Source organism: Tachypleus tridentatus, chromosome 13 (genome assembly GCF_004210375.1).
Source record: "Tachypleus tridentatus isolate NWPU-2018 chromosome 13, ASM421037v1, whole genome shotgun sequence".
NCBI lineage: Eukaryota > Metazoa > Arthropoda > Merostomata > Xiphosura > Limulidae > Tachypleus > Tachypleus tridentatus.
This window is the reverse complement of record NC_134837.1, coordinates 265,820,567-265,845,020: the sequence shown is the minus strand read 5'-3', so window position 1 is coordinate 265,845,020 and position 24,454 is coordinate 265,820,567. Positions and strand designations below refer to the sequence as shown.

General features: G+C 32.2%; 1 protein-coding gene across 9 annotated transcripts in view; it reads right to left on the bottom strand.

Moving 5' to 3' along the window:
- LOC143236914 (radical S-adenosyl methionine domain-containing protein 1, mitochondrial-like) overlaps positions 1 to 24,454 on the bottom strand; it is a 30,190-nt gene extending 5,736 nt beyond the window's left edge. For 4 of the 9 annotated variants that reach the window (XR_013019796.1, XR_013019793.1, XR_013019794.1 and 1 more), the window contains exons 1-12: positions 23,610 to 24,454; positions 22,607 to 22,659; positions 22,012 to 22,118; positions 19,182 to 19,314; positions 18,947 to 18,992; positions 13,383 to 13,550; positions 11,412 to 11,504; positions 8,689 to 8,739; positions 8,486 to 8,539; positions 7,641 to 7,704; positions 2,731 to 2,878; positions 82 to 185 (exon numbers count right to left, since the gene is read on the bottom strand). Coding sequence is in view for 4 of the 9 variants with exons in the window: in XM_076475593.1 (XP_076331708.1) it covers positions 82 to 185; positions 852 to 906; positions 2,731 to 2,878; positions 7,641 to 7,704; positions 8,486 to 8,539; positions 8,689 to 8,739; positions 11,412 to 11,504; positions 13,383 to 13,550; positions 18,947 to 18,992; positions 19,182 to 19,314; positions 22,012 to 22,118; positions 22,607 to 22,659; positions 23,610 to 23,777 (1,244 nt within the window). In the remaining 5 variants the exon portion in view is untranslated. Of the gene's footprint in view, positions 1 to 81; positions 186 to 851; positions 907 to 2,718; positions 2,879 to 7,640; positions 7,705 to 8,485; positions 8,540 to 8,688; positions 8,740 to 11,411; positions 11,505 to 13,382; positions 13,551 to 18,946; positions 18,993 to 19,181; positions 19,315 to 22,011; positions 22,119 to 22,606; positions 22,660 to 23,609 lie in introns of all 9 variants that reach the window. The other 5 variants (XM_076475591.1, XM_076475592.1, XM_076475593.1 and 2 more) reach the window with 4 other exon arrangements.

Below are 24,454 nucleotides of genomic sequence, written 5' to 3'. Positions count from 1 at the left end.
ATATTTATAACTTGTAGCAGCAAACAGAATTCATAATGAATTATTGTGAATTTGTCAGAAACCAAAACTAAACATACGCACCTTCCATCAAACTGTAACAGCTTGTTTCTCATGTGTTCCTTCAGTGGCACTGAGTGACTTAGCACGTCTGTGAGACTGGCTCCACCAGAAAATATACACCATTGCTGGACAATATTTAAATAAATGGTTCAGTTATCATTTTAATATATACAATTATTACTGCATAAAGTTTGGTATTTACGTAATAATTTTAATTTTCATGTAATAGAACCTCTCAGTGTGCTCGACATTCTTAGTAAGTATCTCTATATAAATTACTGTAATTACATTTCCTCTCATGTTATTACAAGAAAAATATTGCTTTTCAATAGCACAAATACACATGAAATGAAAGTCTTTCAAGTTAATATTTATTCAACATATTCTCAATGTTTTCAAGCTTTGTGCTTATAATTAAACCTAGAACACAACAAGTCTTTTGTTAAGCTTTTATTAACACTGTGCAAATAAATATGTACTTTTTAAGTATTACTGGTTTTGTTTTCCAAATAAATTTCCAAGTTTGCTTCCCTCTGTTGAAAAAAAGTTTTTTCAATGTTGTTGTCAACTGTTGAACTGGTGTCTGGCCTTGATACTGAAACTGGTTCCTCAAACTTATTTTACCTTCAATATTCAGTATACAAAACTTGATACTGTGTTGTTACTTTAATTAATTACTAGCGATACAAAACTCTATTTCAGCTGTTGAAAACATTAACCTCAGATGACCTCATTAGTTATTACCTAGCTCTTCATTGGTCAGACACTGACCTACCCCCAACATTACTCACCTCATTATTTATCCCTCTGGCAGTTCTTAGTCCAGTCAGTAAATATTCTTCTAACCTGAACAAGTACACTTGATATTTCAGTTAAATTATTTGTAATACTTCTACGTCACTTTTAGAAAAGACTTACCACAAACAAAAATAGAAAAATGGAAATTGTGTATGTGAAGGTAAAATGTATTATATTAAAAAAAACAAATGTCTTGTCTGAACATGCTTAATAAATGTTTAATCTACTTACATTTAATTACAGCTGAAATAATTATGCAATAAATACTGGGGACTAATAAAAAACAGAAAAGTGTCACAATAAATTATATTGTATTTTGAAAAACAAAACAAATTGCACTTTATTCATACTGTTTCAAGAGGAATAAACAATTACTTTTGTAAAAAAAAGATTGGCACATGTATACTTTGTTGCATTTCAAAGACTATTTTTACAATTAAAAATAAACCTGAATTTATTCAAATGATATACAATTCCATCATCTAAACACAATTAAAGAAAAGGTTCAGTAATGGTTGGTGTGTTGTTAAGCACAAAGTTACACAATGGGCTTTCTGAGCTTTCTCCACTACAGGTATCAAAAATATAATATTTTTACTGTTACATGCACACAGACTTGCAAGTAGGCACTAGAGGGCTAACATCACAATAAATTGAACTATTTTAAATCTCTCCAGTATTATGACAACCTCCTTTTCAAATGTACAATTCATTAAAATGAAATGTCTTCAACTTATCACTGATCACAGATATTCCACCAATCTTAGAAGCAGCTTAATTGTTTACAACTGTTATGTCAGATTTACAACAAGGCAGTTAAAGCCTCAATTGAACAAAAAGAATATGGTTAAAATGCATCCTCAAATTAACTAAAAACAACAATTAATGCAGTTTAAATTAAACTAAAAAGAACAATAAATGCAGTCAAATTAATGTAAGAGAACAATAAATGCAGTCAAATTAATGTAAGAGAACAATAAATGCAGTTCAAATGAACTAAAGAAAACAATTAATTCAGTTCAAATGAATTGAAGAGGGCAATTAATTTAGTTCAAATTAACTAAAGAGAACGTTGAATTCAGTTCAAATGAATTAAAGAGAACGTTTAATTTAGTTCAAATGAACTAAAGAGAACGTTTAATTCAGTTCAAATGAATTAAAGAGGACAATTAATTCAGTTCAAATGAAGTAAAGAGAACGTTTAATTCAGTTCAAATGAACTAAGGAGAACGTTTAATTCAGTTCAAATGAACTAAAGAGAACGTTTAATTCAGTTCAAATGAACTAAAGAGAACGTTTAATTCAGTTCAAACAAACTAAAGAAAACGTTTAATTCAGTTCAAACAAACTAAATAGAATGCTTAATTCAGTTCAAACGAACTAAAGAGAACGTTTAATTCAGTTCAAATTAACTAAAGAGAACATTTAATTCAGTTCAAACGAACTAAAGAGAACGTTTAATTCAGTTCAAACAAACTAAAGAGAACGTTTAATTCAGTTCAAACGAACTAAAGAGAACGTTTAATTCAGTTCAAATGAACTAAAGAGAACAATTAATTCAGTTGAAATTAACTAGAGAGATAATTTACTTGATAATTTAAAGAAAAAGTGCTTTTAAAAAACCTTTAAAGTTGAGAAACATGAAATTAACATGGTCTTATAGTTGGAATTAAATATAATTTTTTTCAATTACTGACAATGAAATTTGTTTTACATGCAAATTTTTTGCATTAAATCTCCATTATCAACAATTTTGTCATTCATATTTACATACATTTTATATGAACAGTTTACCCGTTTTTTGTGAACTAGAAACCTCAGAATAGAAACAAAACGTTTCTTTGTGAACTTGACTAATACCTCTCCACTCACATGTCTAAATGGGACTGAACTACAATTTTTCTAGTTCCATGTCCATATCTTTCCACTTCTTTCATCCACACATCTGGCTCTAAAGTCTGAATCCGTGCTTCTCGACTGTGAGATGCCGTCTGCTGTGGCACAAAACGTCCATGAGCTCCTGTTGGTGAAAATAAAATAGAAGGTACCTTGGCTCACAAAGAAAGGTCACAAAATATGTTGTTGAAACAATACTTTCCTTTTTAATAAACTCAACAAGGATTTCACCTGCTGCACTTAATACTTTAAGCTGAAACTAACCTTCATTCAGAGTGTGCACTTCCACTTTCATTATTGTCATATCCAGTTGAAAACACTTTATGCTGAATAAAAAGATGCAGGCAAAAAACGTTCCATGTGATTAAAAGAATGAAATCAAAATTGAGAGACAAATTGGTAGCTACACATATAGTATTCATTCCTTAGTTAATTAGATCACATATGTTGTTGAGCTTGAGGCGTGTCGATGGTAAAATAAGATATGTAGCCAAACTAACTAGAGAATGAATAGTTGCTATTAAGTCTTTATTAGTGCTACAAGAGAAGCTACTAGTTTGACTACAAATTTTGATTTCATTCCTTTAAGTCACACACTCAATCCTTTTTCTGTTTGGTCACACATTCTTTTTACACTCAAGGTGTTTACGATTAGCTATCGTGACTTTTTGTCAATACTTATCAACTACAGCAAGTAAGCAAGTGACACTCAGTAGTAACCAGCATTAGCTCTAGGATTGCAATCTTACCATTCAGGACGGATCCTTCTGATTCTTTAAAATATATGGTATTTTCTTCATCTCTGAGACACTGTTAATAACTTTCTTTATAGTAAAACCATGGAATTTGGATTAACAGTTTCTTGTTATCATCTGCAAGCACTTGGTACAATTGTACCAAACATTATTAATTATGCTAGTTGCTTAAGTTAATACCATGTGACAGTAAATGCTCTGCAATTAGGTAAAATTACATAAAGGTTAGCAAATTTTTTGTTCAAAAAGTTGGTAATTAATAATCAACAATAACTATCTAACTGGTATGATTCTTTTGAAAACTTAAGCTGGAAACTGCTTATCTAGTTTGTTCGACCTAACTAATACTTATTTATCTGCAAGTCCTTTCATCCTATAGTTTCCCTACACTATGCCAACTGTATTTAATTCAGATGATAAAAAGCTAAAACTGGTGCACATTTACTCTTAGGTGAAACTGTAGCAAAAATGTTAAACTAATAGCTCATGTGACTTTTACATTGACGTAAGCAAAGATTTTAGTCAAAATTGAGTGTTTTTGTTGAATAACTATGCACATATAGATCACATTTAGACCAAATCTGTACCTGTTGGTTGTAAAGATCTATCAGTGTACCATATTCAACACTATTTATGAAGTATGTTTTTCTATGTTAAAAAAATTCATATTTTTTGTGTGAAGAAAGAAATAGAATATTTAACAAAAATTTTAAATTTTATGTCTTGCATATTTCTTAATTAATTAGTTTGAAGTCTGGTATATGAAGTAAGTGTTTAGTAAAGCACATACACTGAAAATACGTGATAGTTTGGATTACCACAGTCCTAACTAAATAAAGTGAAAAATTGGTAAACTATTACCACTATGTCCAGCAGGTTGTTTTGGCTGCATGGCACACTACAACGTCTCTTGATATTATACTTACAATTAGACATTCATGTACACACTCAATAAACCCTACCTTCATTACTTTTGATACTCAAGATTATAAAGAAAGATATTTGGTGATTAATAACTTTCTGTTAATTATACAGATGAAAAAAAAAATCTTTCTCTAAAGTCAGAGTTAAAAAACACATTCTACATGTGTCTGGTACTGGCAAAAATAAAACTGTAATATCAAACAGTTACAGAATACCAGTTACAGCCGAAACAAAAGCATATGTCCAACAGTTACAGCATAAATAAAACTGTAATATCAAACAGTTACAGTATACCAGTTACAGCCGAAACAAAAGCATATGTCCAACAGTTACAGCATAAATAAAACTGTAATATCAAACAGTTACAGTATACCAGTTACAGCGAAACAAAAGCATATGTCCAACAGTTACAGCATAAATAAAACTGTAATATCAAACAGTTACAGTATACCAGTTACAGCGAAACAAAAGCATATGTCCAACAGTTACAGCATAAATAAACTGTAATATCAAACAGTTACAGTATACCAGTTACAGCGAAACAAAAGCATATGTCCAACAGTTACAGCATAAATAAAACTGTAATATCAAACAGTTACAGTATACCAGTTACAGCGAAACAAAAGCATATGTCCAACAGTTACAGCATAAGTAAAACTGTAATATCAAACAGTTACAGTATACCAGTTACAGCCGAAACAAAAGCATATGTCCAACAGTTACAGCATAAATAAAACAGTAATATCAAACAGTTACAGTATACCAGTTACAGCCGAAACAAAAGCATATGTCCAACAGTTACAGCATAAATAAAACAGTAATATCAAACAGTTACAGTATACCAGTTACAGCCGAAACAAAAGCATATGTCCAACAGTTACAGCATAAATAAAACTGTAATATCAAACAGTTACAGTATACCAGTTACAGCCGAAACAAAAGCATATGTCCAACAGTTACAGCATAAGTAAAACTGTAATATCAAACAGTTACAGTATACCAGTTACAGCAGAAACAAAAGCATATGTCCAACAGTTACAGCATAAATAAAACTGTAATATCAAACAGTTACAGTATACCAGTTACAGCGAAACAAAGCATATGTCCAACAGTTACAGCATAAGTAAAACTGTAATATCAAACAGTTACAGTATACCAGTTACAGCCGAAACAAAAGCATATGTCCAACAGTTACAGCATAAATAAAACTGTAATATCAAACAGTTACAGTATACCAGTTACAGCGAACAAAAGCATATGTCCAACAGTTACAGCATAAGTAAAACTGTAATATCAAACAGTTACAGTATACCAGTTACAGCCAAAACAAAAGCATATGTCCAACAGTTACAGCATAAATAAAACTGTAATATCAAACAGTTACAGTATACCAGTTATGACAAATGTAGAACATTTATACCAAACTATGCTCAAAGTGGCCACAACCATACTTTCTACTTTATGGAAATATATTTACTTTTACAATTAATAAAATTCTTTTATTTGAATGAAACATTTGTATACAGGATTTCTGTATGAGATCAAAACAAATGAATATTTTTAAAGATTTAGGTATTTATTTATATGAGTTTTATTGTATATATACTCCTGCAACATTTCAGCTACAACAAGTATTTATGGCACTCAAGTGTAGAATACTTCACTTAGTTCAACAAAATATTACCCAAGAATAGTTTAAAATAAACAAATTTTAGAATTGAGTTTTGTCACGGTTAATATGTGTACGTTACAGTAAAAACTATTACCACTTCGGCATGTAAAGCATTCCATTTTATTAAAGTCAGTAGCAAAGAATATTATTTTCATTTTGTAAACAAAGATAAGTATTAGCGAGTGTAATTTAAATTTATCAAATTAAAAGCTTTTATTTAGATCAAAGCAAACAGATTTTTTTAAATATAACATGAAAAGCAGTGTGTAATGTACTAACCATACAACAGTTTTATAAATAACTTATAACCAAATGGTTAATGAACCAAATGACAATGTATTTTCAACAAAAAGATATATTAATTAGGTAGTCGTTACATGAACGACAACTAACAAATCGATACATCTTATGTATTAAAATGTTAAATAATATCTTACTGGTTCAGACAGACTCTTCCAGATATATGTGCAAACTCGTAATAATTCTACAAATACTTTTCACATTTCATAGAAGCCCACAAAGCTGGTTTATTTAACTATTTCTTCCAAAATAAATTAACACATTTCAAATGTCAAATGTAAGAAAATAAATTAATTCACATATAAATAAATAAGTTTTGAATGTTTATTATATTTGAACAAAGAATTTTACACCCGTAATTACTGTAGTGACCAAAATATCATTACAACACAAAACTGTGTACATTGTCTTCTACAGGTCAAAAGAACTAACTCATTTTACCATCTCACGTTTTTGCTACAGAAAACAAATTATATTTTCAACAGTACAAGTATATCCACAAGAAACTTTACAATTTATAATGTAAAATGCATGCTACACAACTGACTATAATTTGTTACTTAAACCAACTGAAGTATGAACACTCACAGTTTGTTTCCTACTTCCCTGAAGAATGTATAAAGTAAACCATTGAAGATTTGTCCATTTAAAAAGAAAAGTTGGTTTTATAAAGACATTTACAAAATCAATTTAGAATCTTATTTACAGAGACACTAAAGTCTCTTTCACAGGGTTAAACTTTTAAATAACAGCTCTAATCAAACCACATTTCTCACCAGCAAAGATAGTTATTACTAACATCTTTGGGGTAATGTGAAAACTCTGAACAAATGGCAAATACAATTAAACTTCACAAAATTATAAAGGTTGCTGTGGTAACTTAATCTCTGTGAAGTTTTAAACAATACTGTGAACACATGGCCTTCACAAAGTTTCTGAGCATGCCAAAGACATTCAACCTCCATGAAAGTCTAAATATTGTCTTACATAATGAACCTCAATGAAGTTTAAAAGCTTCCTGTTGACACTCAAGAAATTATTCACATTTACAAAAAATAGCAAACATAATCATGCCATAAAAACAGACATAAATAAGTGAGTCTCTACTGTTACATTTCAGATTCAAACTTTTCATACAATATTGTTGGTCATACATACTTTTTTTGCTACCACAAAGTTACTCAACTTTACATAATACCCACATCTGTTTATTGTAAATGAATTTTACTGTATACCTGGACCAATACCAATATACTGTGTTCCATTCCAGTAACTGTTGTTATGAATACTTTCTGCTCCCTAGAATTTGAAAATGTGAAATATTATACATCTAAGTGATGTAAAACACAAAACGTTAGATAATATGAAACACTAAACACACAGATGATACAAAAACAGAATATTAATCATTTACGTACTTAAAAAATAAAACATTGAGTACATTAGATATTGTTAACTACCGAGATGTGTATGCTAAACACTTAGATAACATGAAATATAGTCCATTTAATATAAAACCTGAATACTATTAAACACCTACATAATGTGGATCACAGATTGTTAAATGTCAACATGGTTTAATGTTTAAGTTATTCTTTAAGCTTCAAGAGTTAACCTAAGAACTTACATTCCTAGTTTACCAATCATACTTTATTCCTATGCTAAAAGATATTTGTTCCTATCGTCTGTCAAGTTGGATATTTATGATACATAAAGAAAGTATCACCATATTTTTCTGTTTGATAAACGCTTACTAAAAAAGTTGAACTTAAACATGTCAACATGTGTATTTCAAAAACGGTTACAGAAAAATTCTGATTATCTCTTAAAAATATTGTATTGTTTCTTGGTACACATCCAATAATTAAAACTAATAATTAATGTAAGAAAACAGGATACAAAAGTGATGCCGGACTGAAGACCTGCTAGTTCCTGACACCCACAAGATATACTGTTGAGGGTTAAAGATCGGATTAACATAATAATTCTACTAGTTAAACCATGTGGAATTATTTACACAAATAGTAAATAAAAAATATGAAGTTGTATTACTTCAAATGTATTGATGTTCAAAACTTACGTTTCTTGCAAAATTGGACACCTCATACCTCTGGAAGCCTGCATCAGTTAACATCTACAGTAAAAAAAATACCCGTTACCAATAAATACAAACAAAAATCAATTATGTAATGTTTTGCAGAATACAAAAAAAAATTGGCATACACCAAATAATAATTTAATTATTACTATAAAAGTTTAAATCTTATACAAAACTATTCTTACCGATACTGCTACTTCATAAAAATCTGCCACTTCTGCATCAGTAGGCATGCTCTAATAAATCAAAATATACTTCACTGAATTGTTTAGTCATTATATTTGGTAATATAAACAACACAAAAACATGTAATCTATAGTATAAATCTGGAAGGTGCACAACTAATCAAACATTAGCTCATTTTTTACTTTTATTATTTTATAGCAAGGATAAAGTCAAGATGGCTGAGACAGAGTTAACATAAATACAAAACGAGCCTTGTAGTTTTATGTAATTCACTTGCAGAAAAAATTTTAATAAAATACTTTTCCAAATTGAGATATATTAATGATCTATGTATGTATACATCTGGCCAGTAGCGCTATTAATTTCATTTCAATACATTTTTATTTTTAACATATAATAAGAACTGTACCTCTCAAAAACAAAACAATAGAATTTCTCGATTACAAACTCAAATGAAACAGAGCTGGAAGATGAACAAATGATAAAAGATATCTCTTCATCAAACATGACCTTAGTCCTATCCAGTAGAAGATACATCTTCATCAAACATGACCTTAGTCCTATCCAGTAGAAGATACATCTTCATCAAGCATGACCTTAGTCCTATTCAGTCAAAGATATCTCTTCATCAAGCATGACCTTAGTCCTATCCAGTAGAAGATATCTCTTCATCAAACATGACCTTAGTTCTATCCAGTAGAAGATATCTCTTCATCAAACATGACCTTAGTCCTATCCACTAGAAGAAATCTCTTCATCAAACATGACCTCAGTCCTATCCACTAGAAGATATCTCTTCATCAAACATGACCTTAGTTCTATCCAGTAGAAGATATCTCTTCATCAAACATGACCTCAGTCCTATCCACTAGAAGAAATCTCTTCATCAAACATGACCTTAGTCCTATCCACTAGAAGAAATCTCTTCATCAAACATGACCTTAGTCCTATTCAGTAGAAGATATCTCTTCATCAAACATGACCTTAGTTCTATCCAGTAGAAGATATCTCTTCATCAAACATGACCTCAGTCCTATCCACTAGAAGAAATCTCTTCATCAAACATGACCTTAGTCCTATCCAGTAGAAGATATCTCTTCATCAAACATGACCTCAGTCCTATCCACTAGAAGAAATCTCTTCATCAAACATGACCTTAGTCCTATCCACTAGAAGAAATCTCTTCATCAAACATGACCTTGGTCCTATCCACTAGAAGAAATCTCTTCATCAAACATGACCTTAGTCCTATTCAGTAGAAGAAATCTCTTCATCAAACATGACCTTAGTCCTATTCAGTAGAAGATATCTCTTCATCAAACATGACCTTAGTTCTATCCAGTAGAAGATATCTCTTCATCAAACATGACCTCAGTCCTATCCACTAGAAGAAATCTCTTCATCAAACATGACCTTAGTCCTATCCAGTAGAAGATATCTCTTCATCAAACATGACCTCAGTCCTATCCACTAGAAGAAATCTCTTCATCAAACATGACCTTAGTCCTATCCACTAGAAGAAATCTCTTCATCAAACATGACCTTGGTCCTATCCACTAGAAGAAATCTCTTCATCAAACATGACCTTAGTCCTATTCAGTAGAAGAAATCTCTTCATCAAACATGACCTTAGTCCTATTCAGTAGAAGATATCTCTTCATCAAACATGACCTTAGTTCTATCCAGTAGAAGATATCTCTTCATCAAACATGACCTCAGTCCTATCCACTAGAAGAAATCTCTTCATCAAACATGACCTTAGTCCTATCCAGTAGAAGATATCTCTTCATCAAACATGACCTTAGTCCTATCCAGTAGAAGATATTTCTTCATCAAACATGACTTAAGTCCAATCCAAAAGAAGCTATCGCTTTATAAAACATGACCTTAGTCCTATCCAAAAGAAGCTATCTCTTCATCAAACATGACCTTAGTCCTATCCAAAAGAAGCTGTCTCTTCATCACACATGACCTTAGTCCTATCCAAAAGAAGCTATCTCTTCATCAAACATGACCTGAGTCCTATCCAAAAGAAGCTATCCTGTCATCAAATATGACAAAACCATCATCTTGACCTAGAAACTACTATAACTAATAAACAATACCAAAAAAAAATTTTTTTATAGTTACATTTGTCACCCATCTGGATTTTATATTTTTAGTTTCACATCAAAAACAGTAATCAAGTCTCACTGAAGTTTATACAGAATTAAGTAAAATACTAAATGATGACATTTACAGTACATCAAAATGTTCATGTGCAATTCCTATGTTGGCCTGATATCAAGAGATTATATCTAAAAAGACTGCTAATTGTGAAGGTACCCTACTGATGAATTAATATAATCAAATAATTATGTTTCTGTTTTATTACATTCCACACTCTTAACATCAGTATGTTAAATGAACTGTATTCGTTGGCAAATTACGTTTTAGTTGTAAACTACATAAGTAGTTCATTTTGTTGAGAAGTTACTTTTAAACAATTTACGTTTTAGTTGTAAACTACATAAGTAGTTCATTTTGTTGAGAAGTTACTTTTAAACAATTTACGTTTTAGTTGTAAACTACGTAAGTAGTTCATTTTGTTGAGAAGTTACTTTTAAACAATTTCTGAGTAATACTTATATTTATCTTACTTTTATATTTGGTTTATGTTTTCTGATGATAAATTTAAATCTTCAGTATTAAAAACACAACTCTTTTTAAAACCACAACTTACTAGTTTTCCACAATGGACAAGTTTAAACAAGGATGTTCCTCTTTCTAAAGTTAGCTGGTAGAGTGAAACATGGTCATCACAAATATCCAATAACTAAAATAGACAAAACCAAATCTTTAACAAACAAACTCTAACAATACTTCAAGGACCAAAACTACAGACATTTACAAAAATATTCTACAAGCATGATTGTCGGCATAGTGTCACCCAGTGTTTGGGTCACTGTCAATAATGTGTCATGTAGCGTGTGGGTTAGTATCAATATAACGTCACCCAGTGTTCAGATCAGTGTCAGTATTCTGCCATTTAGTGTTCAGGTCAGTGTAATGCCACCAAGTGTTCAGGTCAGAATCAGTATAATGCATCCAGTGTTCAGATCAGTGTCAGTATTCTGTTATTTAGTGTTCAGGTCAGTATAACGTCACCCAGTGTTCCGATCAGTGTCAGTATTCTGTCATTTAGTGTTCAGGTCAGTATAACGTCACCCAGTGTTCAGATCAGTGTCAGTATTCTGTCATTTAGTGTTCAGGTCAGTGTAATGCCACCCAGTGTTCAGGTCAGTATCAGTATAATGTCACCCAGTGTTCAGATCAGTATCAGTATAATGTCACCCAGTGTTCAGATCAGTATCAGTACAACGGCAACCGGTTTTTAGATCAGTATCAGTATTCTGTCACCCAGTGTTTGGGTCAATGTCAGTATAACATCACCTGGTGTTTGGGTCAGTGTCAGTGTAATGTCACCCAGTGTTCAGATCACTATCAGTATAACGGCAACCAGTGTTTATATCAGTATCAGTATTCTGTCACCCAGTGTTTGGGTCAATGTCAGTATAACATCACCCAGTGTTTGGGTCAGTGTCAGTATAACATCACCCAGTGTTTGGGTCAGTGTCAGTATAACATCACTCAGTGTTTGGGTCAGTGTCAGAGAATGTTACCCAGTGTTTGGGTCAGTGTCAGTGTAATGTCACCCAGTGTTCAGATCACTATCAGTATAACGGCAACCAGTGTTTATATCAGTATCAGTATTCTGTCACCCAGTGTTTGGGTCAATGTCAGTATAACATCACCCAGTGTTTGGGTCAGTGTCAGTATAACATCACCCAGTGTTTGGGTCAGTGTCAGTATAACATCACTCAGTGTTTGGGTCAGTGTCAGAGAATGTTACCCAGTGTTTGGGTCAGTGTCAGTGTAATGTCACCCAGTGTTCAGATCACTATCAGTATAACGGCAACCAGTGTTTATATCAGTATCAGTATTCTGTCACCCAGTGTTTGGGTCAATGTCAGTATAACATCACCCAGTGTTTGGGTCAGTGTCAGTATAACATCACCCAGTGTTTGGGTCAGTGTCAGTATAACATCACCCAGTGTTTGGGTCAGTGTCAGTATAACATCACTCAGTGTTTGGGTCAGTGTCAGAGAATGTTACCCAGTGTTTGGGTCAGTGTCAGTGTAACGTCACTCAGTATTCAGGTCAGTGTCAGTACTGTCATCCAGTGTTCAAGCCAACTTTACTGAACAAAATACTCTTTAAGTATCAGTCGCAGTATAGTGTCATCCACTGTTCTGATTAATTACACATTACGTGTATTTATAAAAGTTTCAAATATAATAAAAAACTTTACGGCTGAGCTAGATTACACCACATCTGATGTTATTTCTGTAGGCTTAGCATATAAAATTGGATAATGTTTTATCTTGCTCAAGCAGTGATAAGTCAGCACGACAACTGAAAGTCATCTTTTCTTACACTCCAGATAGATGCAGTTTATCAACATTTTAAATTCAGTAAAAACATCAATGCTTCTTTAAAATTACTTACAAAAGATTATTCTAAAATGGAAAAATACAATAATGTTTCAGCTGGCTGATTTTATTTGCATAGAAATTAATAGTTTACTCCCTACATTAACAGAAAACATTATTTAATAACCCTCTTTTTTAACAGTAAAAACACAAGCACCTACCTTTTTAAGTTCATCTTGCCATGCATACTGAGTTTGGTAAGGACGTCCAAAGATAATATCAATCGAAGTACTTCCACTATAAATATTTTTTGCTTCATCAATAACTCTTAAAGCTTCTTTGACTGAATGGTTTCTACCTAACAGCAGTAAATCTCTATCATTCAAGGCCTGTAAATAGGTAGAAAAATGCATCAAAAACTAAACTTCAGACAATAAATGTTTAATAAACATCTGTCATATTGGAAGGATCAACTTCATTCTAGAATTAAAGGTGGAACCTAGTAGATTCCATCAGCTACTTAACACACTTTAGGAACAACTTCATTCTAGAATAACAGGTGGAACCTGGTAGATTCCATCAGCTACTTAACACACTTTAGGAACAACTTCATTCTAGAATTACAGGTGGAACCTAGTAGATTCCATCAGCTACTTAACACACCTTAGGAACAACTTCATTCTAGAATTACAGGTGGAACCTAGTAGATTCCATCAGCTACTTAACACACCTTAGGAACAACTTCATTCTAGAATTACAGATGAAACCTGGTAGATTCCATCAGCTACTTAACACACTTTAGGAACAACTTCATTCTAGAATTACAAGTGGAACCTGGTAGATTCCATCAGCTACTTAACACACTTTAGGAACAACTTCATTCTAGAATTACAGGTGGAACCTGGTAGATTCCATTAGCTACTTAACACACTTTAGGAACAACTTCATTCTATAATTACAGGTGGAACCTGTTAGATTCCATCAGCTACTTAACACACTTTAGGAACAACTTCATTCTAGAATTACAGGTGAAACCTGGTAGATTCCATCAGCTACTTAACACACTTTAGGAACAACTTAATTCTAGAATTACAGGTGGAACCTAGTAGATTCCATCAGCTACTTAACACACCTTAGGAACAACTTCATTCTAGAATTACAGGTGGAACCTGGTAGATTCCATCAGCTACTTAACACACTTTAGGAACAACTTCATTCTAGAATTACAGGTGGAACCTAGTAGATTCCATCAGCTACTTAACACACTTTAGGAACAACTTCATTCTAGAATTACAGGTGGAACCTGGTAGATTCCATCAGCTACTTAACACACTTTAGGAATAACTTCATTCTAGAATTACAGGTGGAACCTGGTAGATTCCATCAGCTACTTAACACACCTTAGGATCAACTTCATTCTATAATTACAGGTGGAACCTAGTAGATTCCATCAGCTACTTAACACACTATAGGAACAACTTCATTCTAGAATTACAGGTGGAACCTGGTAGATTCCATTAGCTACTTAACACACTTTACGAACAACTTCATTATATAATTACAGGTGGAACCTGGTAGATTCCATCAGCTACTTAACACACTTTAGGAACAACTTCATTCTAGAATTACAGGTGGAACCTGGTAGATTCCATCAGTTACTTAACACACTTTAGGAACAACTTCATTCTAGAATTACAGGCAGAACCTGGTAGATTCCATCAGCTACTTAACACACTTTAGGAACAAGTTCATTGTAGAATTACAGGTAGAACCTGGTAGATTCCATCAGCTACTTAACACACCTTAGGATCAACTTCATTCTATAATTACAGGTGGAACCTAGTAGATTCCATCAGCTACTTAACACACTATAGGAACAACTTCATTCTAGAATTACAGGTGGAACCTGGTAGATTCCATTAGCTACTTAACACACTTTACGAACAACTTCATTATATAATTACAGGTGGAACCTGGTAGATTCCATCAGCTACTTAACACACTTTAGGAACAACTTCATTCTAGAATTACAGGTGGAACCTGGTAGATTCCATCAGTTACTTAACACACTTTAGGAACAACTTCATTCTAGAATTACAGGCAGAACCTGGTAGATTCCATCAGCTACTTAACACACTTTAGGAACAACTTCATTCTAGAATTACAGGTGGAACCTGATAGATTCCATCAGCTACTTAACACACTTTAGGAACAACTTCATTCTAGAATTACAGGTGGAACCTGGTAGATTCCATCAGCTACTTAACACACCTTAGGATCAACTTCATTCTATAATTACAGGTGGAACCTAGTAGATTCCATCAGCTACTTAACACACTATAGGAACAACTTCATTCTAGAATTACAGGTGGAACCTGGTAGATTCCATTAGCTACTTAACACACTTCTGAACAACTTCATTATATAATTACAGGTGGAACCTGGTAGATTCCATCAGCTACTTAACACACTTTAGGAACAACTTCATTCTAGAATTACAGGTGGAACCTGGTAGATTCCATCAGTTACTTAACACACTTTAGGAACAACTTCATTCTAGAATTACAGGCAGAACCTGGTAGATTCCATCAGCTACTTAACACACTTTAGGAACAAGTTCATTGTAGAATTACAGGTAGAACCTGGTAGATTCCATCAGCTACTTAACACACCTTAGGATCAACTTCATTCTATAATTACAGGTGGAACCTAGTAGATTCCATCAGCTACTTAACACACTATAGGAACAACTTCATTCTAGAATTACAGGTGGAACCTGGTAGATTCCATTAGCTACTTAACACACTTTACGAACAACTTCATTATATAATTACAGGTGGAACCTGGTAGATTCCATCAGCTACTTAACACACTTTAGAAACAACTTCATTCTAGAATTACAGGTGGAACCTGGTAGATTCCATCAGTTACTTAACACACTTTAGGAACAACTTCATTCTAGAATTACAGGCAGAACCTGGTAGATTCCATCAGCTACTTAACACACTTTAGGAACAACTTCATTCTAGAATTACAGGTGGAACCTGATAGATTCCATCACCTACTTAACACACTTTAGGAACAACTTCATTGTAGAATTACAGGTAGAACCTGGTAGATTCCATTAGCTACTTAACACACTTTAGGAACAACTTCATTCTAGAATTACAGGTGGAACCTGGTAGATTCCATCAGCTACTTAACACACGTTAGGAACAACTTCATTCTAGAATTACAGGTAGAACTTGGTAGATTCCATCAGCTACTTAACACACCTTAGGATCAACTTCATTCTAGAATTACAGGTGGAACCTGGTAGATTCCATCAGTTACTTAACACACTTTAGGAACAACTTCATTCTAGAATTACAGGCAGAACCTGGTAGATTCCATCAGCTACTTAACACACTTTAGGAACAACTTCATTCTAGAATTACAGGTGGAACCTGATAGATTCCATCACCTACTTAACACACTTTAGGAACAACTTCATTCTAGAATTACAAGTGGAACCTGGTAGATTCCATTAGCTACTTAACACACTTTAGGAACAACTTCATTCTAGAATTACAGGTGGAACCTGGTAGATTCCATCAGCTACTTAACACACGTTAGGAACAACTTCATTCTAGAATTACAGGTAGAACTTGGTAGATTCCATCAGCTACTTAACACACCTTAGGATCAACTTCATTCTAGAATTACAGGTGGAACCTGGTAGATTCCATCAGCTACTTAACACACTTTAGGAACAAATTCATTCTAGAATTACAGGTGGAACCTGGTAGATTCCATTAGCTACTTAACACATTTTAGGAACAACTTCATTCTATAATTACAGGTGGAACCTGGTAGATTCCATCAGCTACTTAACACACTTTAGGAACAACTTCATTCTAGAATTACAGGTGGAACCTGGTAGATTCCATCAGCTACTTAACACACTTTAGGAACAACTTCATTCTAAAATTACAGGTGGAACCTGGTAGATTCCATCAGCTACTTAACACACTTTAGGAACAACTTCATTCTAGAATTACAGGTGGAACCTGGTAGATTCCATCAGCTACTTAACACACTTTAGGAACAACTTCATTCTAGAATTACAGGTGGAACCTGGTAGATTCCATCAGCTACTTAACACACTTTAGGAACAACTTCATTCTATAATTACAGGTGGAACCTGGTAGATTCCATCAGCTACTTAACACACTTCAGTAACAACTTCATTCTAGAATTACAGGTGGAACCTAGTAGATTCCATCAGCTACTTAACACACTTTAGGAACAACTTCATTCTAGAATTACAGGTGGAACCTGGTAGATTCCATCAGCTACTTAACACACTTTAGGAACAACTTCATTCTAGAATTACAGGTGGAACCTAGTAGATTCCATCAGCTACTTAACACACCTTAGGAACAACTTCATTCTAGAATTACAGGTGGAACCTAGTAGATTCCATCAGCTACTTAACACACCTTAGGAACAACTTCATTCTAGAATTACAGGTGGAACCTAGTAGATTCCATCAGCTACTTAACACACCTTAGGAACAACTTCATTCTAGAATTACAGGTGGAACCTAGTAGATTCCATCAGCTACTTAACACACCTTTGGAACAACTTCATTCTAGAATTACAGGTGGAACCTGGTAGATTCCATCAGCTACTTAACACACTTTAGGAACAACTTCATTCTATAATTACAGGTGGAACCTGGTAGATTCCATCAGCTACTTAACACACTTCAGGAAGAACTTCATTCTAGAATTACAGGTGGAACCTAGTAGATTCCATCAGCTACTTAACACACCTTAGGAACAACTTCATTCTAGAATTACAGGTGGAACCTAGTAGATTCCATCAGCTACTTAACACACCTTAGGAACAACTTCATTCTAGAATTACAGGTGGAACCTGGTAGATTCCATCAGCTACTTAACACACTTTAGGAACAACTTCATTCTAGAATTACAGGTGGAACCTGGTAGATTCCATCAGCTACTTAACACACTTTAGGAACAACTTCATTCTAGAATTACAGGTGGAACCTGGTAGATTCCATCAGCTACTTAAGACACTTTAGGAACAACTTCATTCTAGAATTACAGGTGGAACCTGGTAGATTCCATCAGCTACTTAACACACTTTAGGAACAACTTCATTCTAGAATTACAGGTGGAACCTGGTAGATTCCATCAGCTACTTAACACACTTTAGGAACAACTTTATTCTAGAATTACAGGTGGAACCTAGTAGATTCCATCAGCTACTTAACACACTTTCTACATAATTTATGCATCTAATATATATGAGTCCATGCCTTAGTTAGAGGACCTCTAACAATGTACGTGTTACCCAAAAAAACATAATATAAAATGAAAATTAATCACACTAATTACCACTTGGGTCCTTTATGTTTCAAAGTAAATAATCTCACCCAATGTTTCAGTTAATTATTCATAATAAGTACTAAAGGAAATATATTAAACTGTTCAAAATATACATACAATAAACTGCTAGTGAACTAAATAAAAGGAAATCAATAGTTTCGAATGTTAGGACTACAACCCACAATTAAAAACTAATTTATTTACTGACTTCAAAACATCTTAAATAATATATTCTATTATTTCACAAACTTTATAAACAGATATCTTTAGTACACGTTGAAAAATAAATGCATTTAATTTAGTTTATATACCTAAAAAAAAGTTGAAATTCACTCTACTGAAAATAACTGTACCTATTATTCATAAAACAATTATTGTATAGCACTTACCTGAACTCCAACAGAAACCCTGTTTATTCCAGCTAGCTTAAACTCCCTGAGAAACATAAATAGATATATTTGTGTTTAAATAGTCCGTGAAACACACAAGCTTGTAAGAGTCGTATTTTAGATACACTAGAATATAAAAAAATACACACACACAAAACACTATAGAGAAATAGTTTATACTGAGAACAATCTAAATTAACCATAAGAATTCACTTACAAATAATAAATAACATACCTCAGCCTTTGTGCTTCCAATGTTGTGGGATTGCATTCTAAGGTAACTTCAGTGTCATGAGGTACAGCTACTAAGTCTCTCACACAACTTATAACACTTTCTATTGTGCGAGGCTTAGCAAGGCTTGGAGTTCCTAAAATAAATGGTTGTGTGGAAGAAAAACTGTCAAAGACAATTATGAGTTTCATAACTTCATGAACTTCTATTCAAGTTGTAACTACTAAAAGTATACATTTGTGCTAATTATCACAGTAACTCAAATATGGGAAAATCTAATTACATCTGTTATTAAAGTCTTTAACTTTATATAGACAAAGATACTTTCATTTCTCTTACAAAAATAAGGAGCTACGTTTGTCTGATGTTTTTCTTATCAGTATGGATGTTGTAGACATGTTGTTGTTCCTGCTAATAATAAAGTTGAAATTTGTGTTATTTCTGTTACCCAAGGTGTTACATAGTAAGTCTGTATTGTTATGTTTGACATCTAATGTTGAAGTACAAGTCTTACTTATGTCATCTACAGATGAAGTACAGGTGTTATTTATGTTGTCTACTGTTGAAGTACAAGTGTTATTTATGTTGTCTACTGTTTATGTACAAGTGTTATTTATGTTGTCTACTGTTGAAGTACAGGTGTTATTTATGTTGTCTACTGTTGAAGTACAAGTGTTATTTATGTTGTCTACTGTTGAAGTACAAGTGTTATTTATGTTGTCTACTGTTGATGTACAAGTGTTATTTATGTTGTCTACTGTTGATGTACAAGTGTTATTTATGTTGTCTACTGTTGAAGTACAAGTGTTATTTATGTTGTCTACTGTTGATGTACAAGTGTTATTTATGTTGTCTACTGTTGATGTACAAGTGTTATTTATGTTGTCTACTGTTGATGTACAAGTGTTATTTATGTTGTAAGTGTTATTTATGTTGTCTACTGTTGAAGTACAGGTGTTATTTATGTTGTCTACTGTTGAAGTACAGGTGTTATTTATGTTGTCTACTGTTGAAGTACAGGTGTTATTTATGTTGTGTACTGTTGAAGTGCAAGTGCTATTTATATTGCCTACTCCATGGTAATGAACAATGTAAGTTATCAAATAACATGATAATGTCTGATCATCTGAACAACTCGCGAGTGTGACTGATGATGACTGTTACCATCAGTAGCCTGATGTGTTTGTGTGTAAAGATACTACAATGAGTTACTTTTAACTTGACAAGTTTTTATACCTCACCATTATTTGTTTGTTCAAGTTTGTTCTTAATATGGAATGTTCATGGTTCATTGCAGGATCTAAAGCATGTTGATGGTTCATTCGAGTATCTAATGGAAATAAATTATTCTCACACTTTGCAGTGTAGCTTAGAATTTCACATACATACATAAGAGACATTAATACCAAACATATATCTTTATATATATAAACTGAATAACTGAATCACTTAGTGGTAATGTTATTATAGTTGGAACTATATAATTAATAAACACCTTGCAAGACACAGAATGGTTTCCATTAATTTCTTTTTTAACATCTTATTTCTGTGTAACTTTAAACAGTTACAAATTTTTCCTGTCTCTGGTGTATACTGACTCAAATTAAAAAGTCAGATAATTTTGAGAGAGAAAATAACAAATAAATGAACATTTTAAGTTCAACAAACACCAGATCTTTAACCATTAGATTTTTCAAAAATCACTCAAGCAAAAATGTTTAAATTTGAAATCCAATGAAGAGTAGATGAAAAGCAACACATTACATGTATTTATGATATAAATTGGGATTTAGTTTTACCCTTCACCACAGCTGCCAATAAAAGAATAGAAACTGATGGCATCAACAACATATCAAACTTACAGTGGTAATACAGACATTGTCATTGTATTTGGTGTAAATAGCTATACAGTTAAGCTGAACATCTCTCAGTGGTAATACAGACATTGCCATTCTATTTGGTGTAAATAACTATACAGTTATGCTGAACATCGCTCAGTGGTAATACAGACATTGTCATTCTATTGGTGTAAATAACTATACAGTTACACTGAACATTGCTCGGTGGTAATACAGACATTTTCATTCTATTTGGTGTAAATAACTATACAGTTACACTGAACATTGCTCAGTGGTAATACAGACATTGTCATTCTATTGGTGTAAATAACTATACAGTTACACTGAACATTGCTCGGTGGTAATACAGACATTTTCATTCTATTTGGTGTAAATAACTATACAGTTACACTGAACATTGCTCGGTGGTAATACAGACATTTTCATTCTATTTGGTGTAAATAACTATACAGTTACACTGAACATTGCTCAGTGGTAATACAGATATTTTCATTCTATTTGATGTAAATAACTATACAGATATGCTGAACATTGCTCGGTGGTAATACAGACATTTTCATTCTATTTGGTGTAAATAATTATACAGTTACACTGAACATTGCTCAGTGGTAATACAGATATTTTCATTGTATTTGGTGTAAATAACTATACAGTTATGCTGAACATCTCTCAGTGGTAATACAGACATTGTCATTCTATTTGGTGTAAATAATTATACAGTTATGCTGAACATCACTCAGTGGTAATACAGACATTGTCATTCTATTTGGTGCAAATAACTATACAGTTATGCTGAACATTGCTTAGTATATCTCTGCCCTGCTATGTTTCAAACAGTACTTGTTTAACTTAGAAAATTCCACAAGAAATATATTTACTAATCACAGAAAAGAATATATGTGCAACACCATTTCTCCTAGTACATGATATATGTTTACTTTCTAATTAGTGAATGTACTATTTGGAGTGTTTACCTCCTCCAAAAAATATTGTCTCAATATTCTTTACACCGCTAAGTCTCACAAGGGTTGTAGTCTCCTGGACTAAACATTTACACATACGATCATGATTCACTTGGTTACTGTAAATAAGAGAAACACAGAAATAAGTGACAAAGATACAAAGGTTCAAGCAAAGTAATTAACCAAGAGATGAAAATTGTTTACCTTTAAGGATGTTGATAATAAAAGAACAGACAGATGTAGTAAGCTCACAGCAAGAGAAAATTATGTACATATTACATGTTTATAACAACGTTTTATCTCACCTTGTACATTCATTGTTATCAATATCTGTCATACTAGCTTTATAAAGTCAGAAAAAGAATTTAAGAAATACACAGAATATTTTGTATAACAACAAGTTATTGGAAAAATAACTTTTAAAACTTCTAGGTAAAAAAATTATTTTGTTGAGATAGTTTATTTCATTACTTTGGGACTAAGTCAAACTCATAATATGTCATTAGTTGCTATACAAACATTACATTAATACCTCAGTCCACCTTAAACATTGAAGCTTATGACACGTTCAACAAATAAAAGTTTTAAAACTGCAGAGAAAACAAACCTGATGTACTTGTTAAAATTACAGTAAGAACATCGTTTTTCACAATATGGCCACTGAAAGAAATAAAACAACATTGGTATAATTACAAAGATAATCTATATATTAATCTCTATTTACACATACAACAATAACTCTCTTTAGATATTATTCTTTGAAATTCACATTACAACAGAGAAACTTGTATTAGAAAAGATCTGAATTTTCTAAGTTATTTTACAAATAAAGGATTTTTCCAACACTGAAAAAAAGCCTCTAAGGATGTTGCTTCTCTTTACTTTTGTATAACTCCTGACAAAATAATTTTATCTAAATAAAATAAAATAAATAAAATAATTTTTTTATTACATTGTAATGATAAAAGCTGAACCTATATTTAAAATTGATGTAGTAGCCATAAATAGAAGATAGAAAGTTTCCTAGGTGGATTAATCCAAATTTTGTCATTTCTTTGGTATCACTTTCAAATGTATTTTATTAATTACTTAATGCTACTGATATTGGTAGCAGTATAAGGCTATAGTTTCTTATAATGTTATCTGTATAAAAAAAACAGCTTTGAAAGTCCATGTCCTTTAACTCTTCTGAATGTCCTTATATATTATCTGATAAGTTTAGATACTACTTAATCATATTCAATAACAAATAATAACATATATTATCTCTAGCTCTAAATTTTCTTTTATTAACTTGATTTGGTACTTCAAAACACTATTTTAAATACTGGCAAGTTATGGCACAATGTAATATTTATATAAAGTTCCAATTTCTATTTTACTATCATACCTATATTTATAGCTTTTGTTCTACATATTTACACTCATTATGATACAATTCTTTCACAAGTACTCACTCCTCATATCATAACTGCACTCACAATTCTTTACCTAATAAATTTCTCTACATTGTTTGATAACACAAAAATTACTTTCCTTTAATGATTACCTTTAGAATCACTATTTCATCTCTTAAGTATTTTCCAAAAACTTCTTATTAAAATACTTACGTGGATGTAAAGAGCTGCCTTTTCAAGCCAGCCAATAGTTGACCTTTCACTAAAGCACTGTGTCTCTTCCCACTGCTTGCTAACATTACTACACATACACTTCAGTAAGCATTTAAAGTTATTTCTCAGTGCTGGTGTGTAATAAGAACAAAGCCTCACCTTCAACATGTATTTTATTTCTTCAGTCTAATTCTAATTTGTCAGTTAAGCATCAAAACATATGATTAAGTAATATTAATTATTACACATATACACTAAAACAAACAGTAACTACATTGCTAACCAAGGTATTCAAAATTATTTACAAAAAATAAATTTCAAATTTACTAGTCAAATGTTTTAATGCATCAATCAGTAGAAAATATGAGGAATTTAATTTTTTTCAGGATTTGCTGTAAAAACTTCAAGATAGAATTGTTTACTATTGTACAAGGGCAGAAAGCTGTTGAGTAAACTGAACTATTTTTTTTCCACCTGCTTGATCGTAAACGGTACATTTTGTACACCTAGTAACAGTAGTATTTAGTAGTAACATCGTTCAAACTTATTTTTGTAATTAAATATGAAATATTTGTATAAACAGTAACTAATAATACTATATAATTAAAGTTAATAATACTAACAACATCGTATGTTTTCCTAATTCTGGTTTTTAAAACGCTAACTCATATCAAATTTTCTAATTAATTTGAATTGAAATGGGAAAATATTAATTAATGTTCACCTTATAACTTTAAAATATTGCTATAGTATAACAATTACTAACTGATTAGTATAAAATTCTACGAAGATTTACGAGTTCATAACCGTTAATTTTACATCCATATTGCCACTAAGGTATAGAG